Below are 27,359 nucleotides of genomic sequence, written 5' to 3'. Positions count from 1 at the left end.
TCAGGAAAGAAAAAAATACTCCAGCAAATTAAGAAGACATCATTGGTTTGATAGCAAACGCACTGCAGTATCACAACATAAAAACATGCTGCAAATACTTACAACACATACACATTTTAATCTTAATCAGAAAAAAACCAAGTTGATTGAAGTTTGCACTTTGTATTATGTAGTCCTTTCCATGATTAGCATACTAAAAGGCCTGAATATTAAAAAAATTATAATAAATGAATTTAATTTGAATGACACTTGAATATATGGAGTGAAAGTCTGAATATATTGAATGAACCTTGAATATATTGAATGAAAGTTTATTCGTTTCATTCAATATATTCAGATTTTTATTCCATATATTCAGACTTTCATTCAATATATTTAGACTTTTATTCAGTATGTTCAGACTTTCATTTAAAATGTTCAGACTTTCATTCAATACATTCAAATTTCATTCAATATATTTAGACTTTCATTCAAAATATTCAGACTTTCATTCAATATATTCAAGTTTCATTCAATATATAATATATTCAAGTTTCATTCAATATATTCAGACTTTCATTTAATATATTCAGACTTTCATTCCATATATTTAGATATTAAGTTTATATATTCAGACTTTAATCCATATATTCAGACTTTCATTCAATATATTCAAGTTCCATTCAATATATTCAGACTTTCATTCCGTTCCATATACTCAAAATTTCCTGAATGGCATTTCATAATATGTATGTATGTATGTATGTATGTATGTATGTATGTATGTATATATATATATATATATATATATATATATATATATATATATATATATATATATATATATATATATATGTGTGTGTGTGTGTGTGTGTATACAGTTGAAGTCAGGATTATTAGCCCCCATGAATTATTATTAGCCCCTTGTTTATTTCTTTCCCCAAATTCTGTTTAACGGAGGGATTTCTAAACATAATAGTTTTATTAACTCATTTCTAATAACTGGTTTATTTTATCTTGATGACAGTAAATAATGTTTTACTAGATATTTTTCAAGACACTTCTATACAGCTTAAAGGGACATTTACTAGGTTAATTGGGTTGACTAGGCAAGTTAGAGTAATTAGGCAAGTTATTGTATAACGATGGTTTGTTCTATAGTAGGAAGCTATATATAGGAAGCTATATATAGGAAAATATAGCTTAAAGAGGCTAATAATTTTGACCCTAAAATGGTTTTTTAAAAAATAAAACAACTTTTACTCTAGCTGAAATAAAACAAATGAGACTTTCTCCAGAAGAAAAAATATTATCATACTGTGAATTTCTTCGCTCTGTTAAACATCATTTGAGAAATATTTTTGAAAAATTAAAGGGGGGCTAATAACTCTGACTTCAACTGTATACACTGTAAAAACCAAAAAGTTAAGGTAACTCAAACCATTTGAGGAAACCAATTGCAACAAACCATTTAGGTTCAAAAAATAATCCAAGTGAGCACCGTGCACTTAATCCATTTGAGTAAAAGAAGCAATTTGAGCACAGTAATCAAATCAAATCAAACTATATAATCAATCATATATAATCAAATCAAACTATATATATATATATATATATATATATATATATATATATATATATATATATATATATATATATATATATATATATACATATAAGAGGTAAACAATTGAATTTCGATTCAATTTTGAGTATGCTGTTTTGCATTGGAAACTATTGTGACCAAGTATAAACCAAAACAAACAACATAATATCAAAGGAAGCATGTTTGTTTTCTAGGGAGGTCTGGTTGGCAAAAAAAGATGAATCAAAAGATAAAACCTTTTACAGACAGATTTTATTTATTTTTTTAATATGGCACAAAACCCAATCCATATCACAACTAAAACAGTGGGTACATATGAAATCACATTTAAAAAGACAAACAATATAGAGTGCACTGTGATGAGCAGATTACAGAAAATACTTGAGGAATCCAACATTCAATATCAAATTTCAACAAAGCGTTCAACATCTAGACGAGGACTACATTATTCACAAATGCTTAACTTTTTAAAGAATTATTTTTAGGACTGTCCGTTTTTGTCAAATCTTGAAAAGTGTTTGGTTCAACTAATAACAGCTTTGATCCTATTAACCTGTAAACTGACGTCAGATTGTACTTGATTTAAATATTGCTTTATTTAAATGTAACCAAGTATGACTTTTTGGTTAATTTAGTCAGACATGAAGTACCAAATTTAAAGTCTGGGACAAACTGGTAAGCGATTCAGTGTTTAATTCAGTAATGCTTAATTTTTTTTTAATTATTATTATTCTGGCAAATCTGGTGAGCAATTCAGTATTTAACTCAGCAATACTTAGAATATTTTTTGATTCACTAGAAATGTGTAACTCATAACAGCCAATTTTGTGGCTCCACAGTTTTTAAATCACTAAAAAGAACGTCTTTAAGGGTCATTCCCAATCTATTTTTTTCACCTCATTATTATCACGAATATGTAGATACTTTTGCCACCAAAACCAATCTTTCTGTTTTTGGAACAAAATGTAAACAATTTTTAGGAAACCTTTGGTATTAACTACCCTTGAATTCAATTTTGGTGGCATCTGAGGCCACACAGTTACATAGTAAATAACGAATCAAGGAAATTTCATCAACAATTTTCAAAACAAACGCAAGTGCAGGTTGCCAGATTAATGACTAACAAGAGCGAGTGTTGTATATAAAAGCAACGGTATGCGGCAAAAGGAACATTTTCCATATAAAAGAGTTTTTGTTCTAACACCTGGATATTGATAGAATAAATCATATATTAGAATATAGCACCTCAGGTACACCTCATGTGCTTTATTCAGTGTTAAATGCTAACAATGGAAGTTTGAATGCCATTTTACCTGACATTTGTTCCCATACTACTGAAAGCAGCAGATAGCTCACCTCAGATCTTAAAAATAAAATAAACCGTTTGAAATTACACTTTAGAACTGTGCTTCGGTGCAAACCAACACATATCAGTGATTTAGCATGTACATTTAATAATGTTAAAGAGGTTAAATATGTTTTAATTAGATTATAAACCTTACCATTTCCTGAGTGAGTGCATATTTTGTGCTTCTGAATGGCTGTATTTAAATTTCTGTGGTGTTTTTTTCTGGTATAAACAACCAAGTTGCTTATCACTGCAAATATCGCTGCGTAGCTTGTTGTGACCTGCATACCTAATGTTTACATCCATACTATTTGCTAATTAATAACCTCATGTGGAACTCTGAATCTGCATCTCATTATAGATTCTGTTACTGTCCACCGGAGGTCGCATTTCTTTCATGGACGCATCCTTTGAGAGCCTTCCTGACTGAATGAATGACATACGCTGTTTTCAATGAAAGCAACCCTGGGTGCTGAAATATGATTGCTGACATCCCAAAATAGAAATGATTTGCGGGAGTTAGCCAGGGAAGCAACATAACTGAAGAGCGAGTGGGTTGGAGGGTGAGATGTGAGACACTTGGGATGTCTGTAATTGGCTTAACTGCCAGTGGGACCAAACCAAAACAAAGACAGACGTTCCAGCACGTTACAGACATTTTCAAAGCAGAAAGACTGACTTCAGCATTGCTTTACAGATAAACAAGAATGTTTACTTGGCATGTTTCTTAAATATTTGCAAACATATTATGGTATTTGTATGCTTTAGAAGAGTCAAAAACTTACATACAGCACTATTAATACTAAGTGTCCCAATAACATTGGTAAACATGAGGTAGATTCCCCACTGTGTGCCCTGTTGTTTTCTCGTAGTGCCCTCTGCTGACTAGCTTTGAGATGACAGCGTCTCATATTACCTGCTTTATCCAACAGTAATAGCTCTGCATGAGGGGCACAGCAGCTTGATGAATAATGCATTAATATGGGCTTCCCCTTTGTCCATTCACTGATGTTCGCTGGATGATCCCCATACATCAACTGAACACCTTCCAGCCTTTGTCCATGGTGTACTTCTGTTCCAACATGAGTATTGATTTCTGAGGAGTTCTTTTGTGGCTGTAGCAAAGGGAGATATACTCCACCTGTGGACTCTTTGTGAAGCTTTGGGAAGTGTTCTGTGTGTCTCTGTGTAGTCATTTCAGAGAGAATGAGCCTGCCTTCTCCTTGTGTCAGCTCTATGGATGCCAGTCCAGAGTGGCCTCTGTCTTTTGCTAGCAGTGAGACTTTCCAGTTGCCCTGAGAGCACAGAGACGGGCAAGAGGACTCTACATGCAGAGATGAACATGCTGGAGGATTTTTATCAGGCTTCTGGAATTGTAACATGAATTGAGTTTTAGGTTATGTTCATATGCATAAATATGTAATTAATGGTCAACATCTAGTTGTAAAGGACCTCAGGTTGGTAATCAAACTCAGATTACAATTAATTATTTAGCAGATGCTTTGGTATTTCTTTATTTAGATGGTCGTGTTTAAACATTTTGTTGACTATAAGTTATGAAACTAATTCTCAGAGTTTAAGCAGACGGTCTGCTTAATATCTGCTGATAATCAGGTCTGGCCCTATCCAGTTTGGCGCACTAGGTAAGATTTCAGGTGGTGCCACTTCACATCGCAGTAAATTCCACTGCTGGTGTACATATAGTCATAAGAAACTAAATAGCTTTTTGATTGACTACTACAAGCTGGGAAAACGTCAGATAAATATGCCAATGCAATTAACGTTATTACACCTAATGCTGCTGAATAGATCTAATATTTACACATTTTCTTGAGGAAGGAGTGATGAGGTTACATTACTATTTTCCATAACATCTATGCCCTTCCATAACATTAGCTGACATTAAAACTAACAGAAGCACTATAGCTATTTATTGATTAGCAACCATGTTATGCCATACCTGTCAGCGTTGGGATGTAAAAAATATGGGACAACAAATAGCTTCAAATGATAGATAACATAGCAATGAGGGGTTGTGATTAGGCTATATTCTCATTATTTAATACTACTACTACTTATTAGGCTATGCACTATGCAGTTAGTTAATGTGGGTGTATTCTTTTATAAGTCATGAATAGTGAAAGTTAGACTTTTTCAATGGGGGGGGGGGGGGTTGTGATTAGGCTATATTATCATTATTTACTACTACTACTTATTAGGCTTCACACTATGCTGTTAAATTAATGTGGGTGTATTCTTTTATAAGTCATAATACCAACTAGTTTCAAGAATAGTGAAAGTTAGACTTTTTTTTTTTCTTTCCCCATGGCAGACTTTTTTTTTTCTTTCTGCCGGCCCTGCTGATACTACACCGTTCAGATAATAAACTGACTATGAGAAACTTTGAAAGTACATTCCAACTAACATCAACTCTAATCTTGCAGTCTATTAATACTCTAATGAGAATTAGTTGGTACGTAGTTGCAATATAACATATATTCAACAAAAGGTTTTAAAGGTCAATAAGATAGGTTGATACGAAAGTGTCTGGTGCATATGGAGAGTCAATTTATACTTTTTCAAAACTCATTAATATGGACAATGACAAATGTATATTCCAAATTTGTAAAATGTGACTTGATGGGGTGTTGGCACATGTCATTAATATGAATGAGAATGTATGCATGCATATGACAACTGTCGTTAATTGTCATTCACTCAGTTATGCCATTTTAAATGCAAAAACTATTTTAAACTGTTTGGGAGGTATAATCTAATACCTCAAAGCCTGCCTGTGGCTTTGTCATGACAACTTGACATTTCCAAGACGGCATAATACATTTACAAACACAATCTTGTCAAAAATCTAGCATAAACATTATTGTCATGAGGTTATTATAATTGGGTCATGAATGTAATGACAGTGTTGTTAATATTTTTTTTTAGCTCAACTACAGTTTACCAAATTGAGTTTTGTTTTGTATTGACAATCGCACTGATATATTTTAATGACAAATACATTTTGTTCCAGAAGTTATCAGGAATAAAATAATGGCAAAATGACCTCATGATGATCTTGGTTATGACAGATTTATGACAAAGACAAAAACAGGTTTGGATGTCTTTGGTCATGTCAAGTTATCGTAACAAAAACATTTTAATGTCACGTTGGCATTTGAAATTGTAGAACTGAGCTAGTAAAACTTATCAGTTGCCATAGGCATGCATAGATGTGATGACAGTCTTATAAACATCAAATAAAATGTTACCATTAAAATAACCAGTAAGCAGGTTATTAAAGACTGTAACCCCCACCCATTAGATATTACTTGTGCTGCATTAACAAAATAAAAGTGTACCTTATTGTAAAGACATATCTACGCATAATTTACCATTCTGTATATTCTTACCTCTGGTATCACTGTTAGGTGTACCACTGCATAATTTGAGTCTGGTGAATCTTCTGCCTGAACAGTCAAGGTCAATGTGATGGCCTTCCCTGTCTGAGTAGTATGAGGGGTCCTTATCTCAACCTCTCTCTTCACAGAGCCCCTTGTACCAATAAACAGCCTGAAAATTGAATAACTGTCATAGACACGTCTGAATAATATAAAAGTATACCATGTACAGTACATATAAGCTGTGGTTTTGATCATGTTCATGGATGAGCTTAAGTATTAAAAACGTATTATCATGTCATTTCATCAATGAAAGCAGCAAAGCTTTTATTATGCCGCAGTCCTACACTTCAGTTCTTCGGGTCATTGTCACCAGGGGAGGAAGCAGGGCTTTGTTATTGTATTAAATACATATTAAGGTTCTGTTACAGTCTAAGGCCCTGTCCACATGAACATAGGTATTTTCAAAAGCACTTGTCCACACGAAAACATTGTCAGAGGACTGAAACGTCCTGAAAACTTTTTCCAAATCTCTGGGTATGGTGTGGACTTCAGCTTGGGTGCTGTTTTCTCCTTTCTGATTGGCCTACATGGCTGGGTTTACACCAAACATGGAAGATGGAAATGAGGCAAATTCTGCACATTCGCAGCAAACGCATTGCATGTTTCATGTCAATCGCGCATGGGACGGAAATCGGCTCGTTCTCTTGAATGCACTCATTTGTATGCAATTAACTTGTGCAAAAACTTCCCAAAAGTGTCATTATTGCCACCTGTTGGTTCGGCATACCCTTAACATGCATTCCAGTGCCTTTTTCCATTTTCATTTGGATGGAGATTTTTTAAAAACAAAAGCAGGGAAAACCCTGTTTATAAAAATACCTGCGTACACGTGGGCATTGCCTAATAAACATACATTATAATATAGTATCTTTGGTGTTTCTCTGTTACTATAAAACTGTAGGACACAGACTATGTCAGATTAAAAGCAACAGTTGTTTTTTTTTTTGTCTGGATTAGAATTTTCTTCAAAACATTAGTGATAATGATGAAAGTACGTGTCTGTAAGTCAGCAAAATATACTGTATAACAGAGTTCTAGTGGTATTTGGATATTTTAATGAACAAAATCGTATCTATTGTGTCTTCAACTAAACTAGCAAACATTATTGTAGGTCTGTTACATCAGTAGAACTTGTTGTAATTGTGATATTATAACAGGCTATTTTTTTTTTTACCGTTCTCACCTTTGTTGGTCTTGGTGGGTGAGAAATCCATGGTCATCTTCTGCTAAAAGACTGAAGTGACGGTTTGGACCATGATTAAATATCTCAAACAGCACATTCGAGCTGTGACCTGGGAGAAGTTGTGGAGCAGAGTGCACCTGGGGATGAAAGTTACGTTCAGTTTAGAAGGTTTGTTTTATTATTTAAATTTATTTATTTTTTGTCACGTCATTATTCTACATTTACTGTAATTCTAATCATACTTGTATCTGTACATGTGTTGGCTGAATCATCTCAGTGGAAACTCTTTCAAGCAGGTTCCCCTTTCTGTCTTTTCCAGACAGACGCAAGCTAAATGGCATCCTGGGAACTGAATCCATGTAACCCACTAGCTCCTCTCCAGACCAACGAGAAGATGAGGAGTTTAACAACACTTTCTGCAGGCTCTCCCCTTTTGGCCCTAATAGGGTCACGTGACTGAATGAGGCCTCCTCATTGGGTGAGAGGCCTGTCACTGCAACAACCAAAAACGCTGGAATTCCTGTGAAAATAAATGATTGTAGGAATTATTCAGTGTATACATCCCGAAAACAGTGATAACATGAACAAAATGAATTTGGATTTACTGCAGATGGCTAAAAGAACAATGAGAAGACCTGCTATGGGGCTGCCCTCAATTTTCCTCAATCCTGGATGGGTCTCATTGGCTTCTCGTGCAAAATAGTACAGAAAGTCCAAACTGCTGTCACCTAAGGGGAATATCAGTTAATGCAAACTTGGGAAAAAAATAACATTTAAATTACAAAATAAGATAAGACTGGGATTTTCTCTCAGAATCTTTACCTAAGGCATTAAATGTAATTGGTCCAATGGCTTTGACTGTAAGCTGCCATACACCTATGTCTAGTGGAGGCAGCAGGCTTATTCGATATAGACCTTTAGATGAGTCCATTACTGCCAGAGGTCCATCTTTACCAAAAAGAGATTGGTGAACACCTGAGAGGGAAAAAAAGATAATATAGGTCATCCAGAGTAATTAGGAACTCTAAGGTAAGCGATTCACTATGGAGAGACTGGAAAGAGATAGAAGGTGAAGTTCAACAACTGTTCAAAAACAGACAAAATTCTTCTCACGTCATCGACACTAATATAACATGTTCACCTGAGGAAAGAAAATGTTACTGGTGGTCTAGCTTGTGCGGAAAAAACTGCAGTGGTGTAGTGGGTAGCACGTTCGCCTCACAGCAAGAAGGTCGCTGGGTTGCTGGTTCGATCGTTGGCTCAGTTGGTGTTTCTGTGTGGAGTTTGCATGTTCTCCCTGCGTTCGCGTGGGTATCCTCCGGGTGCTCCGGTTTCCCCCACAGTCCAAAGACATGCGGTACAGGTGAATTGGGTAGGCTAAATTGTCCGTAGTGTATGAGTGTTTGTGTGGATGTTTCCCAGAGATGGGTTGCGGCTGGAAGGGCATCCGCTGCGTAAAAACTTGCTGGATAAGTTGGCGGTTCATTCCGCTGTGGCGACCCCGGATTAATAAAGGGACTAAGCCGACAAGAAAATGAATGAATGAATGAATGAATAGTATTGCAAAAGACAACATTACTGTCTTATATAAATGTTATTGAAGTGCCTAAATAAGATGATGTTTTTATGAAGAGTCACTAGCTACAGCGCATCCGGAAAGTATTCATAGCGCTTCACTTTTTCCATATTTTTTATATTACAGCCTTATTCCAAAATGGATTAAATTAATTTATTTTCTCAAAATTCTACACACAATACCCCATAATGACAATGTGAACAAAGATTTTTTGAAATTGTTGCAAATTTATTAAAAATAAAAACCCTGAAAAATCACATGTACATAAGTACTCACATCCTTTGCTTAATACTTTGTTGATGCACCTTTGGCAGCAATTACAGCCTCAAGTCTTTTTGAATATGATGCCACAAGCTTGGCACACCTGTCTTTGGGAATTTTTGCCCCTTCCTCTTTGCAGTACCTCTCAGGCTATATCAGGTCGGATGGGAAGCGACGGTGTACAGCCATTTTCAGAAATCTCCAGATATGTTCAATAGGATTTAGGTCTGGGCTCTAGCTGAGCCACTTAAGGACATTCACCGAGTTGTTGTGAAGCCACTCCATTGATATTTTGGCAGTTTACTTTGGGTCATTGTCTTGCTGGAAGATGAACCGTCACCCCAGTCTGAGGTCAAGAGCACTCTGAAGCAGGATTTCATTTAGGATGTTTTTGTACATTGCTGCATTCATCTTTCCCTCTATCCTGACCAGTCTTCCAGTTTCTGCTGCTGAAAAACATCCCCACAAAATGACGCTGTCACCACCATGCTTCACTGTAGGGATTGTATTAGCCTGGTGATAAGCGGTGCCTGGCATCACTCCAAAGAGTTCAATTTTAGCCTCAGCAGACCAGAGAATTTTGTTTCTTATGGTCTGAGAGTCCTTCAGATGCCTTTAGGCAAATTCCAGGCGGGAGTGGCTACTGTCTGGAAACTCTACCATACAGTCCTGATTGGTGGATTGCTGCACAGATGGTTGTCCTTCTGTAAGGTTCTCCTCTCTCCAAAGAGGAACGCTGGAGTTCAAACAGAGTGACCATCTAGTTCTTGATCACCTCCCGTACTAAGGCCCTTCTCCCCTGATCCCTTAGCTTAGATGGCCGGCCAGCTCTAGGAAGAGTCCTGGTGGTTCCAAACATCTTCCACTTACGGATTATGGAGGTCACTGTGCTCTTTGGAACTTTCAGAGCAGCAGAAAATTTTCTGTAAACTTCCCCAGCCTTGAACCTGCCTTGAGGTTTACAGACAATTCCTTTGTCTCCATGCTTGGTTTGTGCTTTTACATGCACTGTCAACTCTGGGACCTTATATAGACAGGTGTATGCCTTTTCAAATCATGTCCAACAAGTGAACTCCAATTAAGCTGCTGAAACATTTCAAGAATAATCAGTGGAAACAGAATGTCCCTGAGCTGAGGTGAATACTTATGGACATGTTAATAAATTTGCAAATTTGTTTTTGTAAATTTGCTTTTTTCACTTTGTCATTCTGGGGTATTGCGTGTAGAATTTTGAGGAAATAAATTAATTGAATCCAATTTGGAATGAGGCTGTAACCTAAAAAATGTGGAAAAAATAAAGAGCTATGAATACTTTCCGGATGCACTGTATGTTTCCATCAAAAGTTTAGATTTATGCACAAAATTAAAATATTGCAAAACATTTAACAATAGAGCCCAATTTCCATCCAATGGGTCCTCTTTGGGAGTGCAGCTGCTCAAGATAATAATAATGAATTGCTTTGATGATAGACTTTTGGTAAGGGGTTTTAGAATGACCTAAACAACATTTCAGATAGTCTGCTGGTTTGTCCAGTAATGCCATGCCCCAGCACTTGTTTTTGTTTTCACATGATCTTCACAGATTTATCTAAGCTATCACAAAGTCACATTACTTTTTTGATGCACATACTGGAATATTCTGTAAATGGGGTATGTCTGAGTGTTATGTCTATCTTTATATATGTATAATAGTCTATGCACAGTTTTTGTTTTTGAATAGAACTCTAAAATCTGGACTTTACTAGAACTTCTTTGTTAAGCAGCTTTGACACAATCTACTTTGTAAAAGCGCTATACAAATACATTTGAATTAAACTGAATAAAAGTTTATTTGCATCTTGGCATTACATTTTTTTATGCAATATTCCAAAATGTGCATAAAATAGGAGGGTATTTGATTTTTAGTTAAAAAGGTAAGTGATGGCTGTCATGTTACTTGTAATAGTGTGTGTACCTGATGGGCTGACAAGCTCACAATCTGTGAGCTGACCAGTAATGTGCAGCATCACTTTTGTCACAGCTCTGTCCACTCTGAAGGAGTTTGATGAATTCGATTCAACATTTGTGTGAAACAGTGTCACCTATTTAGAGAAAGAAACACAATGCATGACAGAACTTGAATATAGATAGATGCTGTCTTTTGGTCCTTTTGTTTCAACACTGTTGACTGTACCTTGCTGGAGGTGGTGGTATCTTCAACAATGGCGGACGCTTTGTGAATGTCTTTGTTTGAAGTGAAGATGGTCATTCCTCCAGACAAAGATGAAAGAGAAGAATACAGAGAGAATCTACCAGGAGATAAAGTTTCTCTTCTTTTCATTTTTCTCATCCCCTTTCCTCCTCCTCCAATGTTGGGATCTTCAGTGAGCAAGAAGTTCACCTAGTAATTGTAGCCTACTCAGATTAGATGCATGAAAACAGTGTTCCCAAACCTAAAGCTGCCCAACCTTATAAATAGTAGACTATTAAAGTAAAATATGCAGCACATGTCTCTTTTCACTCAGGAAAGTTTGGGACTTACATGATGTTATATTAACAACACATTTAATAGGAATAAAAATACAGAAAAAAGGCCTACTTTATCAATGTAACTAGACTCAACTATTTCTATCAAAATGTTTAATGAATTTATAATTGCTTTTTTAAAATACTTTGCAGGTGGTGATTTACCTTTGTTTGCTTCTCCAGTATAAGAGCCTGGACTGCACTTTGCAGATGACGATCTTTAGGAGAGGCATCGGTGAACACAAATATCTCTGACAACGGAGGGCTATGGGTCAGAGCCAACTGACACACAAACACATTCATACACATGAAAAACACACAGAGAAGCTCTTTAAATGCACAGTATTGCCATTTGTAGAAATCAACTGATTTTATTTATATAAACCTTGGCATTTTACCTATACAGTGTGGGCCATTTAAATGGATACACCTTAATAAACTTATTGGGAATTTCACAAGAAAAAAACATTGGTGTGCTTGGTTATAACAAAACTTTATTTTTTTCATGAGTTATTTACAAGCCCCCTCACATATACTAATGTGCCACAAAGAGGATGTTAATATCACCAACCATTCCCATTTTATTAAAGTGTATCCATATAAACGACCCACCCTGTAAATTATACAAGTAAATATTTGAAGAGTTCAGATGCAAAAACCTATAAGTGCTGTCTGAAATTTCCATCTAAAATGAATCTTTTTCTCACCCTCCTTTTCATGTTGCGTTATTTTACTTTAAAAACCATTAAAAGAACTTATTCTTTGCCATAAAAGTGATATTAGGGAACATACACACATGAGCCTAATAAAAATGCAAATTTTGGAAGAAAATTTCAGATGATATTTAGAGGTTTTTGCATCTGAACTCTTCATTTACACCCATATACAGTAGCGTATTTGGCAGAATACTGTATATGGTGGCACATAAAAATTACATTTACGGTCAAAGCATAGATTCTGGAGAAGCCTAATCTTAATACTTTTAATCATTATTTTAAACATATATAAGCTGCAGTCTTTGAGCTGTTCCTGCAATTTTTTTCAGCAGAATTGGGCTACTTTTAATTACTTGCCACTATTTTTTTTTTATTATGTAAGTTAAAAAGTTTGACATATTGCATCAATGATATTAATATGGATGTGTTGAAATATTTCATTTTATACCCTAATTGATGATGTAATGATATAAACTGTGATAGGATGATGAAACTAAGTAAACATACTTTTGTGAGGTGCAAAGGCTCTAGAGGTGAGAGAGTGTGTGGTGTGCTTATTTCCATTTCAATGTTAAGGACTTTACAGGATTGTTGCTGAATAAAAAACTAATGAAGTATATGTAATTACAGAAGAAAGTCTGTCAATTTATTAACCTATTGGATGTTTGTTTGAGATTTTTAAAATATCTTTAATTTAAAATTAATTTCCACTAGAGTTGTTCTGCATTTGACCGCATTCATTGTGTTTTTAACTAGAGGCACATGGCAGTCATATGAGAGAAATAATTCTAAGGGTGCTGCCTAGATGATTGTGTAAGATGATTGTGTTATGATATTCTTCATAATTACTGATGTATAGTTATCTTGAAAGAAAACAACTGTGTATAATGTATACAGTAATGTAAAATATGTATTTTACGTATTGGTTTTTATATTATTGAGTTAGTTTTGATTGGCTATTGGGGTAGTTTTGTTTGGAAAATGTGGTAACCCACCCTGTGTTCTTGTGACAATTAATCCAAAATCCCTCCACCTCCCTGTCTATTCCTCCAATGTTATTACTGCAATGTTTCAATTTCATGATTTCATTCTAATTGTGCTTGACATTTTTAGGGAAATGTATATTTTTTTTTTACTTAAAATGATATACCAATTTACAAAGAAATACAAAGTAATGCTACTCATCCCAAAATTCTGATTAGTCGTTGACAAAGGTGGAGGATTCCTTTTAGTTATATCAGTAGTACATTTGTTAAAATAGATCTCAGATTAGTGGCAGCACGGTGGCGATGAGCGTTGCAAAATCCCCTTACAGCAAGAAGGCAGCTTGTTTGAGCCCCGGCTGGGTCAGTTGGCCTTTCTGTGTGGAGTTTGCATGTTCTCCCTGTGTTTGCGTGGGTTTGCTCCGGTTTTCCCCACAAGCCAAAGACATGCGGTACAGGTGAATTGAATAAAGTAAATTGGCCATGGTGTTTGTGAGTGTGTGGGTGTTTTCCCAGGGATGGGTTGCAGCTGGAAGGGCATACACTGTGTAAAACATGTGCTGAATAAGTCGGTGGTTAATTCCGCTGTCGCGACCCATGATTAATAAAGGAGCTAAGCTGAAAAGAAAAGGAATGAATGAATAAATGATCTCAGATAAAAGATTTGTCTTACCTGAAGTGCAGAGAGACACATCTCTGGCTCATCCCCACCTCCAAGAGCTGTCAGATTCTCCAAATTTTGCATGAACCGATCAGGGTCATCTGTTTCCATCACCGGCCCAAAACCTGAGTTGTAATACACTTCATCATCAAAGTGACTTAAGTACCTTTAACACAGATTAGGGTTTTTTCAAAGGTGTGATGTGTTTGTATCAGGCAGAAGATGGGTCTAACCAGGATCATGAAAAGGCACCAGAACGAATGTGCCAGGAAGACTAGTACGTCTGCTTTTTCCACGGGCTTGTATAATGGAGAAGGCTCGGAGACGGGCAGCTGTGATCTCTTCAAACATGCTACCAGTGGTGTCCATGACAAAAACCAATGCTGGGGGCTGCTGGACACTGAAGAGCCTGGAAACAGAAATGCAAAATGGAGAGCGACCAACCTTTAAACAAGCACTCAATATCAGCACACATGCAGACCCTTTCACTATAGGAAAGTTAAGGTGTGTGTCCATACTCGAAAGTGTTTATGCATTGTCATTGCAAATAATTGGGAAATAATTTAACTTACACTTAAAAACACTCTTAAAAGAAAATGCCACTGATTTAATTTATATTTGTTTTGTTAATTTGTTTGAGTAGTGTTTATAACCAAAATCTTTACTCTACACGACCTGACAAAAGTCCTGTTGCCATTCCAAGTTTTAGAAACAACAAATAATGTGACTTTTAGTTAGTAGAAGTGGCTTACATGAAAGACAAAGGCCTCTAGATTACGCTTATTTTACCAAAATAAAATTTAATCATGCCTCAATTTTTAATTATTTAATTAAGACAGTAAGGTTTGACTTTGCCCAGACAAAAGTCTTGTCACTTAACAGAAATAATGCAAGTTTAGAATATAAAGTCATGATGCAGTGGAAGAAGAATTAATAGTGTGTATGACCCCCGTGAGCTTGGAAGTCTGCATCCATACATCTTTGCATTTTGGAATGCCAAAGAAAGTGTTCTTGCAGGACTCCCAGAGTTTTTTTGGATTCATCTTCAATGTCTCCTCCTTTTTTATTCCAGACATACTCAATAATGTTCATTTCTGGTGACTGGGCTGGCCAATCCTGGAGCACATTGGCCTTTTTTGTCTTTTTAGGAACTTTGATGTGGAGGCTGAAGTATGAGAAGGAGCGCTATCCTGTGCTTTGTAATGTAATTGGCAGCACAGATGTCTTGATACCTTGCTGTTGATGTTGTCATCCACTCAGAGGATCTACACGCCCCCATACTGAATGTATCCCCAAATCTAGATTTTTTTGCTTCACCAAACTAGACAAAACTTTTTGGTTTAAATCTTGGGTCCATGCAGTTCTAATAGGTCTTCTGCAGTATTTGTGATGTTTGGGATGCAGTTTAAGAGATGACTCATCGGAAATATCTACCTTCAACCACTTTTCCAAATGATCAATTAGAAGTCAAGTTATTATATGTTGCTCTTACAACTGGGATCGACGACAAGACTTTTGTCAGGTAGTGTACTTGCACTATATTTTTTGGCAAGTAATGGTATTTTAACTGGAGTATGATTTTCCAAAACATGTAAAACTCGAAGTAAGAGACTAAGTGAATCAAAAGCTCAATTTTTATAAAAAATAACCAGCAACCTGTGAGTGTATGTGAATTACTCCCAGTGCTATGGACAGCAGAAGAGAAGGGCTAAACTACATGCAGAAATACCAGGACATGCAGTCATTTTTCTTCAGACTGGTTAACTGTCAAATAAACAACACGTAGCTGTTGTAAAGCATCTTTTGTTCCCCAAGTCTTTGTTTCATGGCTCCAGTTAGCCTGGACAAGAGCATGTTCAGGCTCCACAATGTGAACCATTTCAGTGGAAAAGAGTTAATGGTGTCTAAAGAAATTTCAGTCTTGCCTCATATATCACTGTAAGCTGTATTTAACTTAAATGAAAGTGACCTCTGACCTGAGGAAGCTTTCTGGCCCCACCCTATGGCGGAGGTCTTGGAGGACTCTGAGGGTTGCTGTGGAAGCCAGATGAGCAGCTTCTTTATGGAGGAAGTGATGAGGGGAAAACAACGGAGATGTGCTGTCCTTGTTTATTCCTCCCTCAGCTCCCTGGTGACGACTACTGTCCAGAATCCCACCGTGGCTGCACTTGCCTTTAATAAACAATACACTGCTTTTTACTTTTCTTCTTAATAAATCAATAGAATGAATGAACATCGCAAGCAATTAACAATTAACATGAACAATTCTGCAGATGTAATACAAAAAGTAATAAGATACATATAACATATACTGTACACACACACACTTGTACAGCTATCTTTACAGGGACTTATCTTAGACCTAATGCTTTTTATTTTCTTCAAACTGTATATTTGAACCCCCTACCCCAACCCTAACCCTAAACCCAGTCCTCCCTGAAAACATTCAACATTTTTACATTTTCAAAAACATAGTTATTAATTACATTTTCGTTATTCTGTGGGATTTATAAGCAGTTTTTGCCATAGAGAACCAAATAAAGGTAAAAATGTACTGGTATTGCTATACTTGTGGGGACATTTGGTTTCATTTGATGCCAGTACCTGGTGGTTTGACAGGGTAATTGCTGAAATAGCCAGTAGTCAGCAATGGTTTTGTCTGATGAATCATTTCCTTCAGCAGATTGTTGTAACAGCTATATCTGTAGCATTCTGCACATGTAGGGGTGTCCGCTGAGGACAACCAAATAAAGCAGAAGATTTATTGTTAACTGTTTGATTTATGGTTGCTTTATTACGTACTGTAAAACATTTTCCTGATAGACTCACCTGAGGCTACAGGAACTGAAGGCTCTTCTGGGTGCAGAAGGTGGAGGTACAATGTTTGCTGACCCATCTCTACCCAATTACTGTGACTGTAGAAGTCCTAAATTCAAACATAAGCACACGCATACATGCAAACATATTTTTTATTTCTAACAATAATCTAAATTGCTATAATAGTTGAAGACCTAACTGTAAATGTAGCTGTAATTTTATATAATTTCAAATTAAGTTATATATTTACAGTTTAAAAGGCAAATATGCCATTGAATAATAGAGTTGTAATCTGTTTGTATTTTAACTGTGATTATGTTGTTTTTATGTGACATTTTGGCAGTTCGTTCTGCTGTGGTGACCCGATATGCAACATTTTGGTCTTTATTTTTGATTTATAGTAGAACTAGAAACAGGAATTGATGGAATATGGCACCACCATGAGACGAAGCTTAGACCACGGGTGCACAATCTTGTTCCTGAAAATCTACCTTCTTGCAGATTTTAGTTGCAACCCATATCAAACACATCTGCCTGTAGTTATCATGTGCTGTTCAGGTCCTATTTATTTGGTTCATGTGTGTTTGATCAGGGTTGGAGCTGAACTCTATAGAAAGGTAGATCCCCAGGAACAGGGTTGAGTACATTGGACTCGAATTCAGGTCAACTGAAGCAGAGTGGGGCTATACATTGGAGGGCTTTACTCAAGGTTATGGCTCTGGCAAACTAGATAACTATAAGTGAGCTATTCATTGTTAGAATTCTCCTAAACCGTGTGAACAGTAGCTTTGTTTCCATCTAGCAAAATGTAAATTAGATTTACACTTGAGGTCAAAATTATAATCCTTTCTTTGATTTTTTTTTCTTTTTCAAATATATCCCAAATGATATTTAAAATAGCAATAATTTTTTTATGGTATGAAGAAGCTCTTTTTTATTTTAGCTAGAATAAAAAAAGTTGTTATTTTTTTAAAAATCACTTTAAGGCCAATATTATTATTGACCTTAAGCATTTTTTTGATTGTCTGCAGAACAAACCACTTGGCCAGTTTACCTAGTTAATCCAGTTATGCCTTTAAAGGGGTGGTCCAGAGTGTACTTTTAAGGCTTTGTTGTGTTTACGGGGTACAAAGCAATGTGTGCTCATGCTTCATTTGTAAAAAATCTGGTTATTTTTTCATATATCTTACTTTGATTATATACAGGTACCCAGCTAACATTAAAATAGCTGTCATATTTCCTATTTCCTCTGAAAAGTTCGCCATCATGAGGGTCTGATTGGTCAGCTAACATAATGTGTTGTGATTCACAGATCAGCTCGACATCACCAGGAAGCATCTTTGTTATAACATTACAGCGCCTCTGGACACCACAACTTCACTGCATTTGGGTTATGTACATAACCTTAAGGGTTTAAGACATCATTAACCCGGATGTATTTTTGTGGTCCCCAAACTTCGTTCACTGTAGGCTTCGCTAAGCTAACTCTATAAAAGCCAATAGCTGCGTCCCAAATGGCACACTATACACTATGCACTCATGCACTATGTACTTATGCACTTACACACTCAACAGGATAGTATATGTATGTAGTGTTGTCCCAAATGGCACACTAATGTTTTTTTACTAAGTGGAAATTCAAACCGTTTCCCTGATGACGTTTGACGGTTGCCAAATCAGTGAAATAAACGACCGAATTATCAAGTATTACCTGCCGTGAGTGTTGCCACATTCACCATCGGGAGGCGCTATAATCACTCTCGTAGGAGAATTTTGCTTTCACCATCCAAAATAAATAAAGTTATTCAACATGTGCGTACGATAGCTCCGTCCCTTCCGCTACGTAAGCAAACCTGCGGTCGTTGAGTGCGTGAAGTGTTTATCATTCCACACTTCATTTTAGCGGCTGAATGAGTGCATCATCCGGGTAATTAAAGTGCACTTATTATTTTTAGAGTTTTCAATGTGAACACACTACTTACACTATTTATACTACAAAATGGCGTAGAATAGTGCATAAGTATGCGATTTGGGACGCAGCTAATGTCTTCCTTTGCATTGAACTTTGAGCATCTTACATTCAGAGATGTTGTTTATGTTCACACAGCTACATTACACATCAACTAAAGTTTAAAATATGATATCGAGTGGGCCATTCTTATAAACGGCACTTTAAACTGAATACTATCTTGAACAATATCTAGTTAAATATTAAGTACTTGCATCATAGCAGAGATATTGTAAAATAAATCAGTTATTACAAATTAGCTATTAAAACTATATAGTTTGGAAATGTGTCAAAAAAGCTATTCTTTCTGCTAAACTTAAATGTGTGTGCGTGTGTGTGGGGGGTGGGGTGGGGGGTGGGGTTACAGGGGGGCTAATTATTCAGAAGGAAAAAAGTAAAATACATCAAAAAATATTTGTGATTAAAGTACATTTTCCATCCAGTGAGTCAAAGAAAAAAAATTGTCACTCCCTGGTAAACTGGTGTCAAATATCAAAAAGAAAAAGGGAATTTGCTGCCATTAGGGAAGCCATTGTAGACATTTTGTCTTATATAATAAATTATTTGCTTCTCAGACAGTAAAGATGAAATGCAAAAGATTGTGGGGTAGCATTTAAGGGAGATGATACTGCTCTTTGGATGCAGTCATTCAAGCTTTGGAAGATACAGGGTTTCTGCAGGTTTCATCAAGTCAAATTTAAGACTTTTTAAGACTCTTTTAAGACCATTAAGAATAAAATTCTAGACTTATACAGGGTTAAAGACTAATGATTTTTTTTTTAATGGCCTAGTATTATAATGAAAAATTGTGTAATTGGTTTTAGATTTTCCCCTTGATTGGGGAATTTAATTTAGGGAATGTGCTGTAAAAATGTAAAAAACAGCTGTTGTGAATTGTATCTGCAATAAAACAAAACTTAAATATTAAAAATGATACTTTATTGAGATGTATTGTTGGTCATTGGATGGATGTTTGCCTGATTGAATAGCTTTACTTTGATAAAACAAAATTATAACCTGCTTAAAATGATTTAAGACCTACAACACAATATTTCAGTGGATTTAAGACTTTTGAAGACCCAGCCTGGAGGTATAACGAAACACTTTGATGATCAGCCAAGGAATTAGAATGAGCAAAACAACTCTGCAGATATTGTGTAATGTGGTCAGTTCTACTGGTTTATCCATTAATGCTGTCCCATCACATTCTATTTCATCGAAATTAATTTAATCAGACTCTTTGATGTGCATGCTAGAATTTATTCTGTAAATGTATGTGTTTTCATTATTATTTACTCACATTTTTCTTATCGAATAAAAAGTTTATCCTACTCAGTTTTGTGCACACATTTTATGAGCATTTTCCATTTTTTGTGCTGTTCCAAAATACACATAAAAATATGTGGCTGGAAAAGTATACATTTCTAATTTGTACAGATTACAGAAAAACTCAAGGCGTGTTGAAGCATTTTTTTCCAAATGTTATTTACAGAGCATTGACTAAAATCCAAATTTTTTTTAAATTTTTTTTTTAACAAAATAATAACAATGTTATCTCATGGGTTTTCAACATGTGATCCCATAGGTTTCACACAAATATGTTCCAAAACACATTTTTGCTCATTAAATTCTATAGCACATGAAATTCATAAATTTTCTAATAGGGATAATACAGTATATTGTTAATTTTGATGCAATAAACCATATTTTCATATGTTTTTAACTGTTAAAAAGGTCTTACTCCGTAAAGCTAATTACGGTTTTTAACTGTAAATTCTACGGATATCTCATGTTTTGTGGAATACGGATTTATTCTGTAGCATTTATATGGTATCTTTTTTACAGTGTAGCTAATGAGGCTCTGGGCTCTAACAAAGCTACCTGGCTTCACCAGTGATGTAAGTTGAAGTGGGACTATTCTAAACCATCTTCAAAAACATGTGACATTTCTTGTGACATTTGTGGTACATTACATTTACACCTCACCCATACCAAAAGCGTTGTTACATATATGTTTTAGCTAACCTGTAATGAGTGGAATAGCTGTCCCAAGCTACGTCTGGCCCCCTGGTACTCTTTAGCCTGGGTCAGCAGTATCGTCTGAGCCCAGAACTCCCGCAGCATCTGTATGGCTCCATCCACTCTCTCAGAGTCAAAGTGGTAGACTGGATCAGAACGCGTGGAGCTCAGGAAGTCCATAGCCACGTTAGCACTTGCTACTTCACCCACAGCATGCCAAAACCCCCGACCGAGTCCAGTATACTGAAACAAACAGATTTGCGTTCGGATAGAACATTTTTTTGCCTACTTTACAGACACGTTGTTTGTTCATAAATTGTGGGAACTGTTAATAGGCTTAATGGTTTTTATACTGTACAAACTGTATTTTCTATTGCCCTACAAATCTTTCCAAAGATACCTAAACTATGAATGTAGACCAAATTATTTAGCAACTGTTACTGTTTTGGTTTGAGAAGGCCAAGAGTGCCTCTGATGGTGAGGGAGAGAAGGACACGATAGTCTTGGAAGATTCTTTGCAGTTATCTCATTTTACATAATATCTTTATCAAATTTGGAGTAAAAACTCATGAGATGTTTGGCTGTCAATACATATTTTATAGATTATTACTAGAATGATGTCACATGTTTGTATAGGTAAAAAATTAATATTACTTTCACATTACTTTAGCATCTAAAGCTATTCATTTTTTTGACCATTAAACATCTAAATCTGGGTGACGCAGTGGCTTAGTAGATAGTGCTGTCAATTCACAGCAAGAATGTCGCTGGTTCGAGCCTTGGCTGGGTCAGTTGGCGTTTCGGTGTGGAGTTTGCCTGTTCTCCCTGTGTTTGCGTGGGTTTTCTACAGGTTCTCCAGTTTCCCCCACAATCTAAAGACATGTGGTACAGGTGAATTGGGTAGGCTAAATTGTCCGTAGTGTATAAGTGTGAATGAGTGTGTGTAAATGTTTCCCAGAGATAAGTTGCGGCTGGAAGGGCATCCGCTGCGTAAAAATGTGCTAGATAAGTTGGCGATTTATTCCGTGGTGGCGACCCTGGATTAATGATGTAACTAAGCCGAAAAGAAAATGAATAAATGAATGAAACATCTAAATTTAGATGTCCCATGGTTAAGCTCAATGATCCAAGGATACCTAATTTGTGTTTGTAGCTCACTGTGGTCAAGAACTGTTGCCATTTTAATTTGGGTAGGTCTACCCATCCCTATCACTGTGGCTGAGCTCCAGAGATGCAGCCGGTAGAAAGTTGCAGAAAGTCACCCATCACTGCAGCCCTCTACCAGTTAGAGCTTTATGGCAAAGTGGTCCAACATATGAAAACCTGCATGCAGTTTGCTAAATAAAACACCTGAAGGACTCCAAGGCGGTGAGAAGTAAGCTTCTCTGGTCTGATGAGACCAAGGTAGAACTTGTATGGCCTTAATTCTAAATGATATATGTGTGGAGATAACGATGCACTGATTATCGACTGTCCAAACAGTGAAGCATGTTGGTTGCAGCATCATGCTGTGGAGATGTTTTTCAGATGCAGGGACAGGACACGACTGGTTGGAATCAAGGGAAAGATGAATGCGGTCAAGACTGGGCCTAAGGTTTACATTCCAACAAGACAATCAGCCTAAGCAAGTGACTGTTCTTGAATGGCCCAGCCAAAGCCCTGAACTAAACTTAATTGAGCATTTCTGGAGAGACTTAAAATGGCTGTCTACTAACTGTTACCATCCAACCCAACAGAACTGGAGAGGATCTGCAAGGAGGAATGGCAGAGGATCCCCAAATCCAGGTGTGAAAATCTTGTTGCATCTTTTCCAAGAAGACTCATGGCTCTATTAAAAGAGTGCTTCTAGTAAATACGGAGCAAAGGGTCTGAATACTTAGGACCATGTGATATTCCAGTTTGTTTTTCTGTTTGTAAATTAATGAGAGAGAAAAAAAGAACAATATAACAAAGAATAAACAATTTATTTTTAATACACATGCACAAACATATACAGTTGAAGTCAGAATTATTTTTCCCCCCTTTGATTTTTCTTTTCTTTTGAAAATATTTTCCAAACAATGTTTAACAGATCAAGGACATTTTCACAGTTTGTCTGATAATATTGTTTCTTCTGGAGAAAGTCTTATTTGTTTTATTTTAGCTAAAATAAAAGCAGTTTTTAATTTTTTAAAAACCATATTAAGCTCAAAATTGTTAGCCCATTTAAGCTATTTTTTGTCGATAGTCTACAGAACAAATCATCATTATACCATAACTTGCTCAATTACCTTAACCTGCCTAGTTAACTTAATTAAACTAGTTAAGCCCTTAAATGTGACTTTAAGCTGTATAGAGTTGGGATGAGTTATTAAAACTATTATGTTTAGAAATGTGTTGAAAAGAGATTGGGGAAAAATTAAACAGGGGGGCTAATAATTCTGACTTCAACTGTATATGTAATCTTGTTGTTGAGATTCTTGCATGTTATTAAACACACTAAGCAATGATCTGATGACGGTGAGTAATGCACTATAAAAAGGGGAAATGCAACTTCAAAACTGTCTGTGGTCCAGTTCACAGTTTTCCCACTTCCAACTTTTATTCAGACCCTCGGCAATGAGCTAATGCATATTTTCCTGTCAAATACCCAGTCAGAATGTTCTATTTTGGGCATAGTAAGGTGATTACAAGACACAAAATACAGCAAAAAAATATTTGTGCTAGTGTATTTTATAGCTTTTAACTCTCACTGCTTAGTGAAAGGCAACAATTTATTTGCCAAGGGCTAACAAAATAATTTAGTTGTTTAATGGTAAATTCAACTGCAGATGAAATAGCTAATAAATAAATTTATAAATAAATATATACATAAATATTTACTTACTTGCTTACTAGATGAATCAATTGCAGTGAGCAGCAAAAAAGCAAGAACTAAAAACTTGACCAGAATAATACAGTACCTACCAGCTCCTCATAATCTACATCGTGTTGACTTTCCATCATTTTGCTCACAGTTTCCATTGTGATGTTGAGTATAGCTTGCTCCGTCATGTGCTGGTGTGTATATGAATCCCAGGACAATGTTAATACGCGTGACCAGAAGTTGGGCAGAAAAGCTTGACATATTGGCAGATAGATTAATAGGACCACGGCACACAGGTAGGTCAAAGCCAAAGCCATCATTCCACACCGGTCAAAACACCTGAAGTGTCATAGAAAGATGCATCACACCTGCAAAGGTCAAACCGTGATGAGACACTGCTTTTATAAGTCTTATACAAGCTGTGAAGTCTACAGGATGTGGTGAACTGTTTTATATAAGACACACACCACACTATTGTATCCTTTTGCAGGTACAGACAGACAGACACACACACACACATACACACACACACACACACACACACACACACACACATATATATAATGAAAATTGGTGTTTTACTTTGTTTAACAAGCAAGAGTATTTCCTTTTATTAATTTTTTTGTTTGGAGAAAGTCTGATTTCTTTTAGTTGGACAGCTGTAAATAACTATAATAGTTAAATTATTTATTAAATAAAAAAGGTCAATATTATTACCCCCTTTTATGATTTTAAATTATTCCACCCCTTAGAATTTTTTCCCCCAAATATTTTTCAAATGATGTTTGATAGAGCAAGGAAATTTTCACAGTATGTCTGATAGTATTTTTTTCTTCTGGAGAAAGTCTTATTTGTTTCATTTCGGCTAGAATAAAAGCAGTTTTGATTTCATTTTAAGGTCAAAATGATTAGCCCCTGTAAGCTATATATTTTTTTAAATGTCTACAGAACAAAACACTGTTAAACAATAACTTGCCTAATTACTCAAACCTGCCTAGTTAACCTAATTAACCTAGTTAAGCCTTTAAATGTCACTTTAAGCTGTATAGAAGTGTCTTAAAAATATCTAGTGAAATATTATTTACTATCATCATGGCAAAGAAAAAATAAATCAGTTAATAGAGATTAATTATTAACACTATTGTGTTTAGAAATGTGTTGAAAAAAATCTACTCCCCGTTAAACAGAAATTGGGGAAAAATAAACGGGGGGGCTAATAATTCAGGGGGTTTAAAAATTCTGACCATAATTGTGTGTGCGTGTGTGTGTGTATGTGTATTAGGGCTGCAAAATACACAATATGTCATTTCATTATCATCAATATCACAATGTGCAATGCCACAATAATAAAAAAAAATAATTATATGTAATATATAAGGGCGCAGTGGGTAGTGCTGTTGCCTCACAGCAAGATGGTCGCTGGTTCAATCCTCGGCTTAGCTGGCGTTTCTGTGTGGAGTTTGTATGTTCTCCCTGCGTTCGCATGGGTTTCCTCCGGGTGCTCTGGTTTCCCCCACAGTACAAAGACATGTGGTACAGGTGAATTGGGTAGGCTAAATTGTCCGTAGTGTATGAGTGTGTGTGGATGTTTCCCAGAGATGAGTTGCAGCTGCAGGGCATCCGCTGCGTAAAAATGTGTTGGATAAGTTGGCGGTCCATTCCGCTGTGGCGACCCCGGATTAATAAAGGGACTTAGCCAACAAGAATATCAATGAATGAATGTAATATATAATTATAATTGACCAGCATTCAATCATATTACACATTACAATATTCTATTATACACAATTATTGAAAGCCTGGTGGGATTGTGAGCAGTGTGACTGTGACAGTTTAAAACATCTCGGGACTGGATATTATGATGTTTGGAGGTGTAACAAAGATTAATGTGGTTGAGTAAAATAGATTTTTTTTTAATTAAATTTTGTGTCACTTTATTTTGATGGTCCGTTTGTTGAATTTAAGTAACATTGCATCTACATGCCAACTAATTGTCATTAGATCATATGTAGACTGTTAGGTTAGGGGTAGGGTTGGGATTAGGGTTAGTGTAAGTTGACATGTACTTGCAAAGTTTCTTATAGTCAGTTAAATGTCCGTTGAAGGAGCAGTAAAACAGATATTAAGCAGACAGTTTACTAATGCTCAGATGGACCATCAGAATAAAGTGTTACCGAATTTTGTCATTTTCAGAAAACATCACCTATATCACGTCTTTCTTAATTTTTTCTTTACCTTCTATCTTTTCTTAAATATTTTTTAAATAAAATGTTACATGTAATTTTCAGTATTAATACAGTACATACTGTAACCATGCATTTAAATAACATTTGATTGTTTTTATTTTCATATCTGAATTGGGTGTGGCTTCATGTCCCTATGCATTGTTTTAGTTGCTTTTTTCTCCTGACATAATTAAATCCTAAATTGAACAAAAGTGCTCATATCAACACACATTTCATACATAAGCTCAAACAGGTATACAAAACAGGTATTTTTCTTACCTCTACTAGCTTCTTTCCTTTTGTGGTCTCAGACTAGCTTTTTTCAGCTTGTATTTTCATGCACCAGTTGACAGATCAAAGCTCCAATCAGCAATCAGAAAAGCACATGGTGTGGTTTTTACCCCAAGAAAGAGATGCTGTAAGCATTCTGTCTCCTCACCACATTATCTGCAGTCTTTTGAATAACAGAAAGCTGGAAGACGAGTTTTAAGATTGTAGTTTTTACGAATATTTCTGCAGGTACTTCTCAGTTAAGTAAGCTAAAGAAACACGCCTGATTAAGATGGATATCCACGAGACATGTACCCTCATATCCTTATGACCCCACTAATGCATGTGCTTCCCTCCTTGTCTTCTTTCTCCACACTCTCCTCTTTTTTTTCTCCCTCACTTGCCCCATTTTATCATGCTGCACTGACTCTACACAATAGTGCTGCATATATTAAGGGCAACTGTGTCCCCCTCTCCTGCCCGTCAGTTCTGTCTTTTCCTTGACATGAAAACACACACCATTTTCACTTCCCCCAGAGCTTCTATTGTGACTTCAGGGTGAAAGGCTTCAGATGTGTTGCTAACCAACCTCCCTCCTGGCATTAGACTTTAGACCTAAGTTTAGGAGGGTTGGAGGGATAAAATGTATTGTATTTTGGATCTTTTGTAGTTTGTGTGTAGTCTGTGGCTGAATTTTTTACTATACCTTATAGTTCACTAAGGGCACCTATAATATTTCTTCATTAAAGGGCACCTATAATGCCCCTTTTTCCAAGATGTAAAATAACTCTGAGAAGTCTCTAGAGTGTAAAATACCAAACAAAGTAAGTTTTAAACTCTTTGAAACTGCCCGTTTTAGGCTTTGTTTTGAACCGTGCCATTTTAGCTACTGTTGC

At 36.0% G+C, this 27,359-nt stretch overlaps 1 protein-coding gene across 3 annotated transcripts; it reads right to left on the bottom strand.

Moving 5' to 3' along the window:
• Window positions 1-1,819: 1,819 nt before the first annotated feature.
• Window positions 1,820-26,837, bottom strand: vwa7 (von Willebrand factor A domain containing 7). Of its 3 annotated transcripts, none has more exons than XR_012394093.1 (17): window positions 26,473-26,837; window positions 24,070-24,336; window positions 21,130-21,366; window positions 17,109-17,205; window positions 16,884-17,012; window positions 16,256-16,451; window positions 14,513-14,688; window positions 14,292-14,404; window positions 12,085-12,201; window positions 11,588-11,808; window positions 11,369-11,495; window positions 8,400-8,552; window positions 8,213-8,305; window positions 7,820-8,097; window positions 7,578-7,714; window positions 6,344-6,503; window positions 1,820-4,300 (listed from the first exon to the last, which is right to left on the bottom strand). XR_012394093.1 is itself a non-coding variant. In XM_003200478.7 (17 exons), exons 2-17 carry the CDS (start codon window positions 24,286-24,288, stop codon window positions 3,707-3,709), a joined length of 3,033 nt encoding a protein of 1,010 aa, XP_003200526.3. In that variant the 5' UTR covers window positions 24,289-24,336; window positions 26,473-26,837; the 3' UTR covers window positions 1,820-3,706. The 3 variants fall into 3 exon arrangements, 2 of the variants coding, with proteins under 2 accessions (XP_003200526.3, XP_073786141.1); XM_003200478.7 differs by having other exon boundaries at window positions 11,588-11,794; XM_073930040.1 differs by having other exon boundaries at window positions 7,832-8,097; window positions 11,588-11,794.
• Between the last annotated feature and the right edge of the window lie 522 nt (window positions 26,838-27,359).

The sequence above is a fragment of the Danio rerio genome, chromosome 18, assembly GCF_049306965.1.
Source record: "Danio rerio strain Tuebingen ecotype United States chromosome 18, GRCz12tu, whole genome shotgun sequence".
In the NCBI taxonomy this organism is placed as follows: domain Eukaryota; kingdom Metazoa; phylum Chordata; class Actinopteri; order Cypriniformes; family Danionidae; genus Danio; species Danio rerio.
Note: the sequence above shows the minus strand (reverse complement) of the source record. Positions and strands in the feature narration are given on the sequence as shown.